Here is a 16,769-nt window from a genome sequence, read left to right on the forward strand (position 1 = left end):
CTAAATGAGCCATGTGTTTGCAAAAATGCCTGTGTTCCTGAGTTTGGAATTCACAGAATCCAGACAGTAGATGGAGAGAACCATCTAAGGTAAGCTGCCCTGACCCTCACACATGTGCTGTATGTAGCACATGCATGCCTGAAGCATATATGCACACACAAATACCACATATACACAATGAAAAGAATTTCAGTGTCAGGGTTTTTGCTGCTTAAGTTCCATAGATTAGTGAATATGTAACAAAAGAATTAAATAGCAAAGCCTATAGAAAATATTAAGTGAGAGGCTGGAGAGATGATGGCTTAGCGGTTAAGAATGCTGTTCTTCCAGAAGACCCTTGAAACTCCAGCTGCAAGGGATATGATGCCTTCTTCTGGTCTCCGGAGGCACTAGTGCACACACATACACAACACCCCTTCCCCCGGCGCATATGTACACATAATAAAACAAAAAATAACATCTTAAAAATGAAAATAATAATGGCTAAAATAAAATATTTTAGTACTAGCTACTGTTCTAAATAATTTCACATAATACTTAAGAATATGTTAAAGGAAAATGAATTCACATATGCATTAGTAAGTTAAATCACAACAAATGTAGAAAATATTTTCATAAGAAAGAATTACTACTTAATCCTAGCTGGTTTGCCAGTCACTTTGTAGACAGGCTGGCCCTGCACTTGCTGCAATCTTACCTCTGCCTCCAGAATGCTGGGATTACAGGTTTAGGTTACCATACCCAGTTGATTTTGTCTTTTTAAAATTTGAACCATTTTCAATTGTCTTTCTGAATAAAGTTAACTATACTAAATCATTATTAGTATCATTGCCGTATGAACAGATTAATTTTAAAAATACACTTAAGTTGGCAATCGTAAGAATCACAACTACCCTAAATAGACCACAGTCTTTATAATAGTATACTTCTCAGGTTCTGACTCTTGGTATTTTATATCTCCTCAGAAAAGAATCATAAAGAAAGGAGGAACCATCAGTCTCCAAGATGGCTAAGCCATACGGAAATGTTTAAAATCAGACCAGGGGGGCGGAGCCAAGATGGCGACTAGCACACACAGTTTCCGAGCTGTGGAGGAGATAAAGTTCTGAGCTGATGTGTGGAAGAACTTCTGAAGCCAGGGAAACAACGGAGAGACTTTCTAAACAACAGGGACATCGCAGGAGGTGAAAACCTTGGTCTCGGGTCACCCACGGACTTGATTGGGGAAGGTGAGAAACGATCCTTTGATCTCTCGGCACTCCCCTCCCCCAGACCTCCCTCCTCCTCGGCACAGGCACAGCCGACTCGCCTTTCTCAGCGCAGACCTAACTGCCTGGGGCCTGCAGCCACTGAGGCGGAGCCCCAAGCCCTTTATCGGCAAAGGCCAGCAGTACTGTGTCTCGGAGTCCCAGATTCACTCGCGGCGGCTGCACCATCCTCCCAGGGCCCGAGTCTGCTAGACGCCATACTATCTCCGCAGGAGCGCCATCACTGTTGGTACGGCCCGCCCAATCCCACAGTGACAGAGAATTCGCTATATAATCACCAAAACCAGACAAAAACGCCATACAAGCTAGACACACCAGGCGCTGGGCCTCCGAAGCTTGGAGAGCACAGTAAAGAGACCCCAGGACTTCCCAGAAAGCATCTGGACTAGCAACCCAGTCTCCAGTTACAGCGGGACTTTCTAACCTGGCGGCGGAGCAGCACTGAGCTGGCGGGGCACATCAGCCCTCCAGTTTAAGACTAACCAGGGCCAAACCAGAGAACAGAAAGGCTGATTACCCCGATTCCCACTGACGTGACCACCCTGAAATCTCCAGCTGCAGCAAGACCTCATAACCTGGCAGTGACAGCAGCACGGAACTGGCGGAGCACATCAAAGAAGCAGGGCCAAACCAGAGAGCAGAGAGCCCAGATACGCCGATCTCTGCCAAGTGTCCTGCCTGTAAGTGAGTGCACCCTTGAGAATCTGCAGCTCCACTGATCCTGGGTTCTGCTAAAACAGAAGCCAGGCATCGAACCCCCTCCCACCCATATACCCACTTTGGGAAACAGAGGGGCACTTGGAACATTGAAGTTCCTGCTCTGTGGGTCTAATTGAGGAGTTAAGGCAGTTAATGCCAGAAATTGCGCTGCGATCATCACTAGCGCCTGCGACATATACATTGCAGAGCCCCTCCCACACACTCAAGGGTTCAACATTAGCCATCACTCTGTCCCTCGAGACACACGCCCACACCCACTTACACACACACACACATATACACACACACGCACGCACGCTTGCATTTGCCTCTGTTTGCGCCTGCGTACTTTCCTCCCACAGGTACAGCTAGTCCTCAGCATACGCTAAGGACACGGGACCTCTCTCAACTTCCTGAAGAATTCTCCAGACTCGAGAGAGAGACAGTACCAGTCTGATCGGCAGAATCCAAAAACAAACAGGGAAGGTCTCAGACAAGCCAATGGCCAGGGGTAGGCGAAAGAACACTTCCAACATAAATCAGGACATCATGACTTCACCAGCAAACCCCAAAATCGATGGATACTCCAATTCATCAGAAGCACAGGAAAATGACCTTAAAGCCATGCTTGCTCAATTATTTGAGGCTTATAAGGAGGAAATGAACAAATCTTTCAAAGAGTTGGCCAGTCAATTGGAGGTAAAGAAAGAAGAAATAGACAAAACCCTTAAAGAAACACAGGCAAACATAGCCAAACAAATAGAGGCACAAGTAGAGAAAAAATTAGTGGCATACAAAAAGGAAATGAACAAAGAAATAGAGTCCATCGTAGAGAGACAGGAATCCAAATTCAAACACATAAAAGAAATGGTGCAAGGCATGAAAACAGAATTAGAATCAATAAAGCAAACACAAAATGAGAAAACTCTTGAGCTGGAGAACTTGGAGAAAAGATCAGGAACCACAAAAGTAAGCATCACCAACAGAATACAAGAGATGGAAGAGAGAATCTCTGGAGCTGAAGACACACTTGCAGAAATTGATACTTCTCTCAAAGAAAAAGTAAAATCAGAAAAATTCCAATCACAAAATATCCAAGAAATCAAGGATGCTATGAAAAGACAAAATCTAAGAATAATAGGAATTGATGAAAAAGAAGACTCCAGGCTCCAAGGTCCAGAAAATATTTTCAAAAAAATCATAGAAGAAAATTTTCCCAACTTAAAGAAAGAGATGTCCATAAATATACAAGAGGCCTACAGAACACCAAATAGACTAGACCAGAAAAGAAACACATCACGTCACATCATAGTCAAAACACTAAATCTACAGAACAAAGAAAAGATATTAAATGCAGCAAGGGAAAAAGGCCAAGTAACATATGAAGGTAGACCTATCAGAATCACACCAGACTTCTCATCAGAAACTATGAAAGCCAGAAGGGCCTGGGCAAGCATCATGGAGACTCTAAGAGATCACAAATGTCAACCGAGACTACTATACCCTGCAAAGCTTTCAATCAACATAGATGGAGAAAACAAAATATTCCATGACAAAACTAAATTTACGCAATATCTATACAGCAAACCAACCCTACAGAAGATACTAGAAGGAAAACTCCAATCCAACGAAAACGAATTCACCCAAGAAAACAGGGCATACAGATAACATCCCAACAAAAATGAAAAGAAAACAAGCAATGAAACAAGGTAAGATCATCGACTCCATTACAAAAGGAACTAACATGCATTGGTCAATATTATCTATCAATATTAATGGACTCAACTCACCAATAAAAAGACACAGGCTAACAGAATGGTTACGGAAACAGGACCCAACATTCTGTTGCATCCAAGAAACACACCTATGCAACAAAGATAAACACTACCTCAGAGTAAAGGGCTGGAAAAATGTTTTTCAAGCAAATGGTTCCAGAAAACAAGCTGGAGTAGCCATCCTAATATCTAATAAAATAGACTTTCAACCCAAGTTAATCAAAAAAGATAAGGAGGGCCACTATATTCTCATCAAAGGAAAAATCCAACAAGAGGACATCACAATTTTGAATATCTATGCCCCAAATACAAGAGCACCTACATTCGTAAATGAAACAATATTAAAGCTTAAATCATACATTGATCCTAATACCTTAATAGTGGGAGACTTCAACACCCCACTCTCATCAAGGGACAGATCAACCAGACAGACACCAAATAGGGAAATAAAAGCACTCACAGAATCCCTAAATCAAATGGACCTAATAGATGTCTACAGATCTTTTCACCCAAACTCAAAAGAGTACACCTTCTTTTCAGCACCACACGGAACCTTCTCCAAAATAGACCATATAGTTGGTCACAAAGCAAGCCTCAACAGATACAAAAGGATTGAAATAATCCCTTGTATACTATCTGACCACCATGGACTAAAGCTGGACATCAACAACAACAGAAACAACAAAAAGCCGACACGCACATGGAAACTGAACAACTTACTACTCAATGACAGCTGGGTCAAGGAAGAAATAAAGAAAGAAATTAAAGACTTTCTAGAATTCAATGAAAATGAAGGCACAACATACCCAAATTTATGGGACACATTGAAAGCAGTGCTCAGAGGAAAATTTATAGCACTAAGTGCCTACAAGAAGAAATCCGTAACATCACATACAAACAACTTAATGGCCCAACTGAAAAACCTAGAAAAAAAAGAAGCAGATACACCCAAGAGGAGCAGACGGCTGGAAATAATCAAACTAAGGGCAGAAATCAATCAATTAGAAACAAATAAAATTATCCAAAGAATCAATGAAACAAAAAGCTGGTTCTTTGAGAAAATCAACAAGATAGACAAACCCTTAGCCAAACTAACTAAAAAGCAGAGAGAAACCATACAAATCAGCAAAATCAGACAGGAAAATGGGGACATAACTACAGACACTGAGGAAATCCAAACGATTATTAGGTCATACTACAAAAGCCTATATGGCACAAAATTTGAAAATCTAAATGAAATGGATAACTTTCTTGACAGATTCCATCTACCAAAATTAAGTCAAGATCAGGTAGAAAGACTGAATAGTCCTATATCTCCCAAGGAAATTGAAGCAGTCATTAACAGTCTCCCCTCCAAAAAAAGCCCTGGACCAGATGGCTTCAGCGCAGAATTCTACAAGACCTTCAAAGAAGTACTAACACCAATTCTCCTCAAACTATTCCATAAAATAGAAACAGAAGGAACACTACCAAACTCATTCTATGAAGCCACAGTCACTTTGATACCTAAACCACACAAAGATCCAACCAAAAAAGAGAACTTCAGACCTATCTCTCTTATGAACATTGATGCAAAAATACTCAATAAAATACTTGCAAACCGAATCCAAGAACACATCAAAGATATCATCCACCATGATCAAGTAGGCTTCATCCCAGGAATGCAAGGGTGGTTCAACATACGGAAATCCATCAATGTAATCCACCACATAAACAAAATGAAGGAGAAAAACCACATGATCATCTCCTTAGATGCTGAAAAAGCATTTGACAAAGTCCAACACCCATTTATGTTTAAAGTCTTGGAGAGATCAGGGATACAAGGCACATACCTAAAGATAGTAAAGGCAATATACAGCAAGCCTATAGCCAACATCAAACTCAATGGAGAGAAACTTAAAGCAATCCCACTGAAATCAGGGACAAGACAAGGCTGCCCACTCTCTCCATATCTCTTTAACATTGTACTTGAAGTCCTAGCCAGAGCAATAAGACAACTAAAGGAGATCAAGGGGATACAAATCGGAAAGGAAGAGGTCAAAGTGTCACTATTTGCAGATGATATGATAGTATACATGAGCGAACCCAAAGATTCAACCAGAGAACTTCTTCAGCTGATAAACACCTTCAGCAAAGTGGCAGGATACAAAATCAACTCAAAAAAATCAGAAGCCCTCTTGTATACCAAAGACAAAAAGGCCGAGAAAGAAATTAGGGAAACAACACCCTTCACAATAGCCACTAATAACATAAAGTACCTTGGTGTGACTCTAACCAAGCAAGTGAAAGACCTGTTTGAGAAAAACTTCAAGTCTTTGAAGAAAGAAATTGAAGAAGATCTCAGAAGATGGAAAGATCTCCCGTGCTCATGGATTGGTAGGATTAACATTGTGAAAATGGCCATCCTGCCAAAAGCAATTTACAGATTCAATGCAATTCCCATCAAAATACCAACTCAATTCTTTACAGACCTTGAAAAAAAGATTCTCAGCTTCATATGGAGAAACAAAAATCCCAGAATCTCCAAAACAATTCTGTACAACAACAGATCATCTGGAGGTATCTCCATTCCCGATCTCAAGCTGTACTACAGGGCAACAGTAATAAAAACTGCATGGTATTGGCATAGAAACAGAAAGGAGGATCAATGGAATCGCATAGAAGACCCAGAAATAAACCCACACACCTATGAATACTCAATATTTGACAAAGAAGCCAAATCCATTCAATGGAAAAAAGACAGCATCTTCAACAAATGGTGCTGGACCAACTGGATGTCTACATGCAGAAAAATGAAAATAGACCCATATTTATCACCCTGCACAAAACTAAAGTCCAAGTGGATCAAGGACCTCAACATAAAACCAGATACTCTACATCAGCTGGAAAAAAAAGTGGGAAACAGCCTAGAACTCATTGGCACAGGAGACAACTTCCTGAACAGAACACCAACAGCACAGGCTCTAAGAGCAACAATCAATAAATGGGACCTCATGAAACTGAAAAGCTTCTGTAAAGCAAAAGACACTGTCATCAAAACAAATAGACAGCCTACAGATTGGGAAAGAATCTTCACCAACCCTTTATCTGACAGAGGGCTAATATCAAGCATATATAAAGAACTAAAGAAGCAGAAAAGCAACAAACCAAGTAATCCACTTAAAAAATGGGGAACAGAGCTAAACAGAGAATTCTCGAAAGAGGAACATCGAATGGCAGAGAAACACTTAAAGAAATGCTCAACCTCATTAGCCATTAGGGAAATGCAAATCAAAACGACCCTGAGATTTCACCTTACACCCATCAGAATGGCCAAGATGAAAAACTCAAGTGATAGCACATGCTGGAGAGGTTGTGGAGAAAAGGGAACCCTCCTCCATTGCTGGTGGGAATGTAAACTGGTTCAACCACTCTGGAAGTCAATCTGGCGCTTTCTCAGACAACTAGGAGTAGTGCTACCTCAAGACCCAGCTATACCACTCCTAGGTATATACCCAAAATTTGCTCAAGTACACAACAAAGACATTTGTTCAACCATGTTCGTAGCAGCTTTATTTGTAATAGCCAGAACTTGGAAACAACCCAGATGTCCATCAACGGAGGAATGGATACAGAAATTGTGGTATTTTTACACAATGGAATACTACTCAGCAATCAAAAAGGAGGAAATCATGAAATTTGCAGGCAAGTGGTGGGATCTAGAAAAGATCATTCTGAGTGAAGTATCCCAGAAGGAGAAAGACAAACTTGGTATATACTCGCTTATATAGACCTACAAGACATGATAAACATAATGAAATCTACACACCTAAAGAAGATAATCAAGAAAGTGGACACAGGCGAAGGTGATTAATCCTCATTTAGAAAGACAAATGGGATGTGCCTTGAACTTATGACAGGAGTCTACCACAAAAGGCATCTGAAAGACTCTACCTAGCAGTGTTTCAAAGCAGACACTAAGACTCATAACCAAACCCTCGGCAGAGTGCAGGGAATCATATGAAAGAAGGGAAGTTAGTATGATATGGAAAGGATAGGAGCTCTACAAGGACCAAATATATCTGGGCACAGGGTCTTTTCTGAGACTGAAACTCAACCAAGGACCATCTATGGATATAACCTAGAACTTCTGCTCGGATGTGGCCTGTGGTAGCTCAGTAACCAAGTAGTTTTCCAAAGTAAGGGGGACACGGACTATTTCTAACAGGATCTCAAGGGCAGGCTGTTTGACACCTCCCCCCAGGGGAGGAGCAGTCTGTTAGGCCACAGAGGAGGACTTTGCAGCCAGCCCTGAAGATACCTGATAAAACAGGGACAGATGAAAGGGGAGGAGGTCCTCCCCTATCAGGGGACTTCGAAAGGGGCAGGGAGGAGACCAGGGAGGGAGTGTGGGGTTGGGGAGGGAATGAGGGAGCGGGATACAGCTGGGACACGGAGTTAAGAAAATGTAACTAAAAAGAAAAAATAAAATAAAAAAGAAAAAAAAAAAAAAAAAAAAAAAAAAAAAAAAAAAAAAAAAAAAAAAAGAAATCCTCTAACACTGAGGATTACAGAAAACCTAAAGTGATACACATGGCTTCCACTCTGTGACAATCAGTACTATCCAAATTCAGCTACTCAGTAAGCAGCCAGAAGAACCAAGAAGCTGACCTGCATTGTTCACAGTTTGTCTGCTAAAGCAGAGGCTGAAGACCGAATGAATACGTGAATGGAACATTGGTGCCCGCCATAGAGAAAGATGTTAGAAATCACACTTGTGTCTTTCTTTCTTAACCTAGTACACATTATTTTTTAAAAGATTGCATTTTAAGAGGTTGTGAATTTGAAACAGCACAAGAATAATATGGGAGGGCTTGGGGGAAATAAAGGGAAGAGGGATATGGTCCAATTATTATAATCTCAAAAAAAAGTTAAAAGATACATTTTAAGAAACTGGCAGTTTTTGTCAAAGAAGACTTTTAGTTTAAAGCTGTTTCAAATTTCCAGAAAATTTGAGAATAGAAAATAATCTATGCAGTATGTACCTAATTTTCTCCATTTTAGTTTGTTACAATGAGGTGAAATATTTGTCAAATTTAATGAAGCCTGAAATATCAGTTTTCATGTTTACAATCTTTATATTTATAGAAGCCATAATTAATAAAGTCATCTTTACTTGTTTAAAAAAAAAAAAAAAAAAAAAAAAAAAAAAAATCAGACCAGATTTTTCCAGCATGGCTATAAATTTAAAAATCACGAATGCAGGAAGGCCTGGGAATATAGTTCAGTGGTAGAATAGCTGTCCAACATGTACACGGTCCTGAGTATAATCCTTAATACTAGAATAATAAATCCCAAGTAGAGATAATAATTCCCATTGAGATAATAATTAAGGATTTTTATATATGATACTGGTAAATATTTTGAGCTCAAATAAAAAATAAATCATTAGATGGCTCATCAGTTAAGAGCACGGACTGCTCTTCCAGAACACTCAGGTTCAATTTCCAGCACCCATATGGAAGATCACAACTGTCTGTAACTCCAATATCTGACACCGATATACATACATGCTGGCAAAACATCATGCACATAAAAATAAATAATAAATAATAAATAAAATTAATTTAACTAGTTAAATCTAAATAAATGCTATTATATGTTAATATCTAACAGATAGAATTCAACTAGTATGTCTTTTACAAAATTTCCATCTTTAGTTAAAGATACTTGAATTACAAAGCTTAATACACAATACAGAGCAGGAGTCAACAAATCATGGCCCACATATCATCAAGCTTGCTGACTGTATAAGTAAGGTTTAATTGTACATAGTAATCTTATACTGTCTATGGCTATTTTATCAATTGTAAGAATGAGGTCGAGTAACTTGACAAGGACTGTATGCTCTGGAAAATCTAAAATATTTCCCAATTAGTCCATGAATTTGCTATTGATTTGTAATTCGTAAGACTAAGAATATGAATAATGACAATTTTATTGTCTCAAGAAATTCTAAAACCTTTATGATGCCCATTATATCTAACTTGCTTTAACAATCACATGTGACATTTGCTATATATTAATTACATTATTTTATTTGATAAATGTTATAGATTGTTGAAAGAAAGCACATATATTTCTTTTTCGTTGAGACAGGGTCTCTCTATTTAGTCCTGCTGTTCTGGAATTTGCTATGTAGACCAGGCTGTCTTCAAACTCACAGAGATACTCATGCCTTTACCTTCAAGGATTAAAGGCATGAAAGAAAGCATAGGTATTTTATTTTTAACATACAAATTGATATACATAGAAAATTGAGCAAAACTAAATAACATAAAAGGGACCAGAAATTCCATCATTTAGTAGTAAAACTTTATCTAAAAAAATCCATAATTCTTTCTTATGAACATATCATTTTACCTCCATGCTATTTATAAAAGAAGAAAAATAAATAGAAAAATAATATACTGTGAATGAATAGACAGTTAATATATTATAGTAAATAATATAGGCTACCAATGTGTAATTATTACTGTGGACAAAATGCCATGCCAAATGGATGGATAAAATTTTACAAGGCCCCAAGATGAAGAGCTACCTGCAATCAATGTCTATTGAGAGGGGGAGAATCAATTTTCTCTAGGAAAAAAAGCATCCTGCAAGGTTATAGAATCCTAAGTGGTCAGCCCTAAATACAAACATATCTATGAGCAACACTAAGTGTACTTAGCAGGTTGTACTTATATATACATACGTGCATAGATGTGACAATAATAATAAGCAGTCACAAATTAGAGATGGTGGTGCAGGAGAGGTAAGAGAGGTAGGGAGGTGTGAAAATGATGTATATACAGTATTCCTACATGAAATTCTAATAAATATATAAATAAACTAATGAATAAATAAACATATAAATAAAAACAGCAAGAAGATAGAGACTTTTAGTAGGCTGAATAAAATGGTAAAAACATAAAGACGGTCTTCTTGAGAAGATAAGATTTGCACAGAGTTGTTATAAAGTAAAAAGGCAATTCATGTGAATTTCTAGGGAACACTGCAGAGATAGAAAATAATAGGAAAAAAAATGAGAAATTTCACCCCAGCATAGTACGTGGGATGCTGAGATAGGAGGAAAAGGAGAAGGGGAAAAAGAAAGAAAAAAAAGGAAAAAATTTTTATTAGTGGGTAAAACAGTGAAAATGAAAAGCAAATAATAATATATGAGGTCAAGGAAAGTGCAGAGGCTTAGACTGTATATGGAATCTTGTAGATCACTGTAAAGGCTTATAGAATAACCTGTAGAATGGAAGCTAGTAAGGGTCCTAAGTACTAGTGACATTTTACAAACATCTGGTTATTTTTTAGAATCTGTAATAGGAAAATGTAGAGTTCAGAGTAGGGAGATCAGTGAGAGGTCCATTTCAATAATCTAGCCACAAATATTAGCGGCTTTAAACAGCGTAGTACAGATGTAATTCGTGAGAATGTTCCAGATTCTGAGAGTAGAACAAATATGATCAGGTGACAGATTAGAAAAAGAAAAACATAAATTACAATCATGAAATACTCATGTATTTAGATAATACTACAGTTAGGATGCTGTTTGTCTTTACAAAGGTCCACATATTAAAGGTTTGGTCTACAAGGTAGGTTATTAAAGATAATAGAACCTTTATACAGAGGGACATCAGGGGAAGTGTGGGAATTATTGAAGGTATGCCTTTAAGGATGGTACCAACCTCCAATGAGCTTATGTGACTTCCTGTAAAGTGATTTAGGCTTTATGCATACATGCCTCAGCCATAATTCAGTTTTTATTCCAACATTTCTTCCTTATTATTTACAGCATGAAATCATATAGGCAAGAGCAGTTGTAGAATTTGCATTGTGCCATTTTAACTTTATCTCTGATACTGTGAGCTAAATTAACCCTCTTTACTTCATAAGTAATATCTTTCAGGCATTTTATTTAAGACAAAAATTGACTTAAACAGATGGGGAAAGATTGGTGGGATTAAATTTGAAGGAGGAAGAGGAATTAAATTTTCAATATGTTGAGTTTGAGAAATGTAGTAGACATTCATGTGATGATACTAAGTCCACAGTTGAATAAGCAAATATATAGCTATAAGATGGGCCCAAGATGAGGATATTTGAGTTATCAGGTTAATAGGCCTACAAATAAAATTCAAAAACACAAGGCCAAATGGTATCATTGGGGGCAAGAGTGAGGTTTTTCAAAATCCATGGCTATAAAGGAAAATCATGCCTCAATAATAATAATCTTAACTAATCAAATAATCTTAACTAATCAAAATTTTGATTAAAAGTTTCATTCAATACAGAATGAGCATTCTTTCTGTTAGATTCCTATAAACAGATGATATGTTATTAAAATAGCACACAATAAAGGTAACTAATACCTTCAAATGTATTCTCTTTTATCTACTTGCAAAAGTTTTATGTAAGAATTTTTGGTTTTCTCTTTAAAAAAACAGAATGGTAAAAATAAAACTTCAGCTTAGTTTGGTTAAGATCAAGGGTTTTTGATATATCAAGGACTTTCACTACCAAGATCTGGTCAAAATATTATATGCATAACATATTTTATACCAAACAGAAACAAAAAAATCAATTAAACTAAAAACACAAAATTATCTCCCTAATATTAAAATTACACATAAAAGTCCGGCATTTATCTTAAATTAAATATTAAGAATATGTCAATATTCACATTAGAACCAATTTGTATCGTGATTAAAAAGTATTAACTAGTATACAGACAGATATTTACAAGTTTAATTCCTTCTTCACATATACACATAAGATAAATATGGTGTCTCATGCTGGACATGAAGAACCCTCTTCATCATGTTTTTTTTTTTTTAATTTATTTCTAAAGGCACATTGGTCTGCAAAATAGAATCAAAGCTCTATGGCAGCAGCTTTCTGTTGCCATGCTTTGTGCTGTTACAATATAATATATATCCATAATACATTATTAATATGTCAGAGATCTTATCATTGTTCTCACCTGTATGGAAGTAATAGAAGCTGAATGTCCCTGAAGGACAGCAACTGGTGCACAAGTTCGAAGACACCATACTCTCACAACTTTATCACAGCTGCCTGCAGCGATGAGAGTATTTTCATAGTTAACAGCCATGTCGGAAATTTCAGCGGAGTGCCCTCGCAGTGTAGCAAGGAGGCGTCCGTCATCTGTAGCCCAGATTTTCACCAAACAGTCATCTGAACCCTATAGGAACACAAAAGACAAAAGATTTATAATGAGACAGAAATTCACCATTTATATCCAAAATGAAAAAAAACCATTACATAGAAAAGATTTTACTAAGAAAAAATATAATGTGGACTCATTAGAAAATATAAACATTACTTAAATGACAGAACTAAGTTATTCAAACAATGGCATTTATACCAACTCTTCAAAACTAATCATCCTAAAACATTTTAAATATTTTATGCTTATACTTAAGTTATTAGTCATTAAGCATTTCTGCCATTGCTTCATTCCATATGCCTAGCAGCCTTGGATTAATTGTCTTAATAGTTTTTCTAGAAATATTTCAAAATTTAGTCTATATCCTACATTGATTTCTCTGGAAAGGTGAGGCCATTAACAATCCCTAGTGAAAATCATTATGTTGCACTTCCTTTTAAGGATTCCAAATGAGCTTTAAATATAGTAAAATAAATTCTATTCTAATATGGTCAATTATCTAATTAATAAAAGACAACATCCACCATTAGTATGCCCTCATACTAGAGACATAAGTCATCAGCTGAAGAGCTTATACAATCTAAGGAGTTATTACTTCTCAAAACATAAAGCACTTCATTTGTTGTACGATATAAAAAGAAAGCTGAAATTTGCTACTTCTCTCACCTCAGTAAGGAAGCAATCACATGAGTAGTTTATAGATATAGGAGTATGCTGTGGCTTTTATTCAAATCAAGGAACATGACTTAGGAAAACTTAAAATTCGGAAATTTTAAAAATACCCACTAAAATCAAAGAAATATGTGTATAATGTAAGTGTAATCTTCATCAATGTACAGTTCAACTATTCAAAACTGAAGGTGATGTAATTATTAAAACCAAACTTGAAGCAACTATACATGGAAAATGTCTTTTTGTTGTTGTTTTAATTTTTTTATTTTTATTAATTACACTTTATTCACTTTGTATACCCCATAAGGCCCTCCCTCCTCCCTTTCCTTTCCCAACCTCCCTCCCCCTTCTTCACGTGTGCCCCACCCAAGTCCACTGATAGGGGAGGTCCTCTTCTCCTTCCTTCTGATCTTAGTCTATCATCAGATCACATTTAATAAAGGCCTGTTGAATGGACTAAAACTGACTATATTTGTTTCACATAAACTAACCGTCTTGAGTTTAGGTAGGCTTCTGAAGACATAGTTCTTAAATTAAATTTCCCAAAAGATAGTGGCTATCGTAGTTCACCCTTCATTTATAGAAAACGAGAAATTATTTTCAATTTCAACCCCACTTTTCCTGCATTAATTAAGTCCAAATAGAGTAAGTTACTTATAAAACATAATAGAATGGCTGGCTTCATTTGTAAATGTATAATGTTACATATCATTAATTTTTAACTCACTGTAAAAATTCGCCTCCCACTTCGATCAAATGCTACACAGTAGACAGAAGATAAGTGCCCCAGAATTCTCTTATGCATCTTAATGTGCTGGTAAGCAGATGAGGGGAAAACATGGCTGAAGCGACTACATCCGGTTAATTGCCTGGCTGAGGTGATATTCACTGCAAATAAAATGAAACAGAAGAATGCATTTTAAAATCGAAAAGTAAAATTTATTTTTTTGCAATTATGACTATTAAAATAAGACAAAATAGGGTACACCTCTCCTCTATGAAGTGTAATAGGTTGTGTTTTCTGTAGAATGTATTGCTATAATCTCTACAGACTACATTTGCAGTATATGATAAGTTTGGAATTATTCCTCCGCTTTCAGATGGAATATTTCTTATACAAAAACGCTTAGAATAATAAATATTTATAATTTCAGATTTGAGGGATTTTGGATTATTTGTATATAAATTATAAGATATCCTGTGGATAAGACTCAAGCCTAACAAAATTAATTTGTTTTGAATACACCCTACACATATACATTGAATATTTTATAGAATACATTTAGTGTGGCTGCGTTTTATTCCCAGAACTTTTCATTTGAAGTCTATTTTTTTCTAACATGCAGTTACCCTTTTCTGTTTAGGTTTCTATTTGCATGGAATATTATTTTTTTACTATTATGTGTCATTAGAGGTACAGTGAATCATCTGTAAGCAGCATCTTTTTATGTAGTCATCTACTTGATAACAAAAATGATCATAAAATCCAAAGTAATTTGTAGAGTCAAGTCAATCACTACAAAAAATTTCAATGTCATTTTTCATAGTAGGAAATAATCCTAAATCTAAATGAAAATATAAAATTTCCAAATAGTAAAAGGTTTTAAGAGCAAAGTATAAAACATATTTCCTGACTACAAAATACAGTATTAAGCTACTGTAAACAAAACATCATGGTTCTAGCATAGAAAAAATATAATGATCAACAAAAAAGAATAAAGGTTTAATAATAAGGATTTAAAACAAATTGATACTCAACAAATGTTCAAAGAACACACAATGGGGAAGGGATAAATACCTCATTAAATGCCATTGAGAAAACACCAAGTTCACATGCAAAAGAATATCAGACATACCAAATACAAAACTCAACTTAACAAAGAGTTAAGGGTTATATATATAAGCCCCAAAACTATAAAGCTACTTAAACTGTAATCTGAATTAGCACTCCAAAAAAAAAAAAAAAACACATATAACAAAAAAATTAAGAACAAATGAGATTTCATCATCTATAGCACAGGCAACAAGAGAATGAAGAGTTAGTCCTCACATTAAGAATTATGTGTAAATAACATATTTGATGAGGCCAGTATCTAAATTACATAAGTATTACAAGGAATCCAAAGAACTTAACAACAAAACTCTGATAATGGATAATGAACCTAAAAAGACATTTCTCAAATGAATATGTAAAAAAAATAAAAAGTAGCAACAAATAGCCAGCCACTGAGTTCATGTCAGAGACAGTCCCTGTTCGCCTTACTAGACACCCACTTGGGACACTTGAGCTGCTGTGGGCTACATCTGTACAGGGGTTCTAGCTTATTTCTAATGCATGGTCCTTGGTTGGAATATCAGTCTCAGAAAAGACCACTAGGCCCAATTCTTTTTTGGTTCTGTAGATCTCCCTGTGCGCTCCTGTCTCCTCCAGGTCTTTCTATCACCCCATAGTTTCATAAGATTCCCTGCACTCTGTGCAAAGTTTGGCAATAAGTCTCAGCATCTGCTTCAATACCCTAATGGAAAGTCTTTCAGAGTCCCTCTGTGGTAGGCTACCGTCTTGTTTCCTGTTTTCTCGCTCTTCCAATGTCCATCCAGTTTGCCTTTCTGAGTGAGGATTGATCATCTTACCCAGGATCCTCCTTCTTGCTTAGCTTCTTTAGGTATACAGATTTTAGTATGTTTATCCTATATTAGATGTCTAATATCCACTTATAAGTGAGTATATATCTGATCACTTCCCCCTAATGGGGGAGCAGCCTTAACAGGCCACATGGGAAGACAATGCAGCCAGTCCTGATGAGACCTGATAGGCTAGGGTCAGAAGGAAGAGGAGGAGGACCTCCCCTTATCAGTGGACTTGGGGAGGGGAATGGGAAGAGATGAGGGAGAGAGGGTTGGATTGGGAGGGTATGAGGGAAGAGGCAATAGCTGGGATACAAAGTGAGTAAACTGTAATTTTAAAAAATAACAAAAAGAAAAAAAACTGTTCATGGCTGTAAGATAAAGGTGCTTGTTTCCAAGATTGTGGATATGAGTTCAATCCCCAGAACACACACATTATAAAGATAGTACTGATGCCTGAAAATTGCCTTTTGACTGATATACATCATGAACACACACACACACAAT

The 16,769-nt window shown here is 36.7% G+C and overlaps 1 protein-coding gene across 3 annotated transcripts in view; it reads right to left on the bottom strand.

Annotated features, from left to right (window-relative positions):
• Window positions 1-16,769, bottom strand: part of Brwd3 (bromodomain and WD repeat domain containing 3) — a 114,755-nt gene that overhangs the window by 70,681 nt on the left and 27,305 nt on the right. For all 3 annotated transcript variants that reach the window (XM_055592700.1, XM_055592705.1, XM_055592699.1), the window contains exons 7-8: window positions 14,365-14,525; window positions 12,759-12,980 (exon numbers count right to left, since the gene is read on the bottom strand). In XM_055592700.1, the coding sequence (XP_055448675.1) occupies window positions 12,759-12,980; window positions 14,365-14,525 (383 nt within the window). The remainder of the gene's footprint in view (window positions 1-12,758; window positions 12,981-14,364; window positions 14,526-16,769) is intronic.

This window comes from Psammomys obesus, unplaced genomic scaffold, assembly GCF_907164565.1.
Source record: "Psammomys obesus unplaced genomic scaffold, mPsaObe1.curated_primary_1811, whole genome shotgun sequence".
Taxonomy (NCBI): domain Eukaryota; kingdom Metazoa; phylum Chordata; class Mammalia; order Rodentia; family Muridae; genus Psammomys; species Psammomys obesus.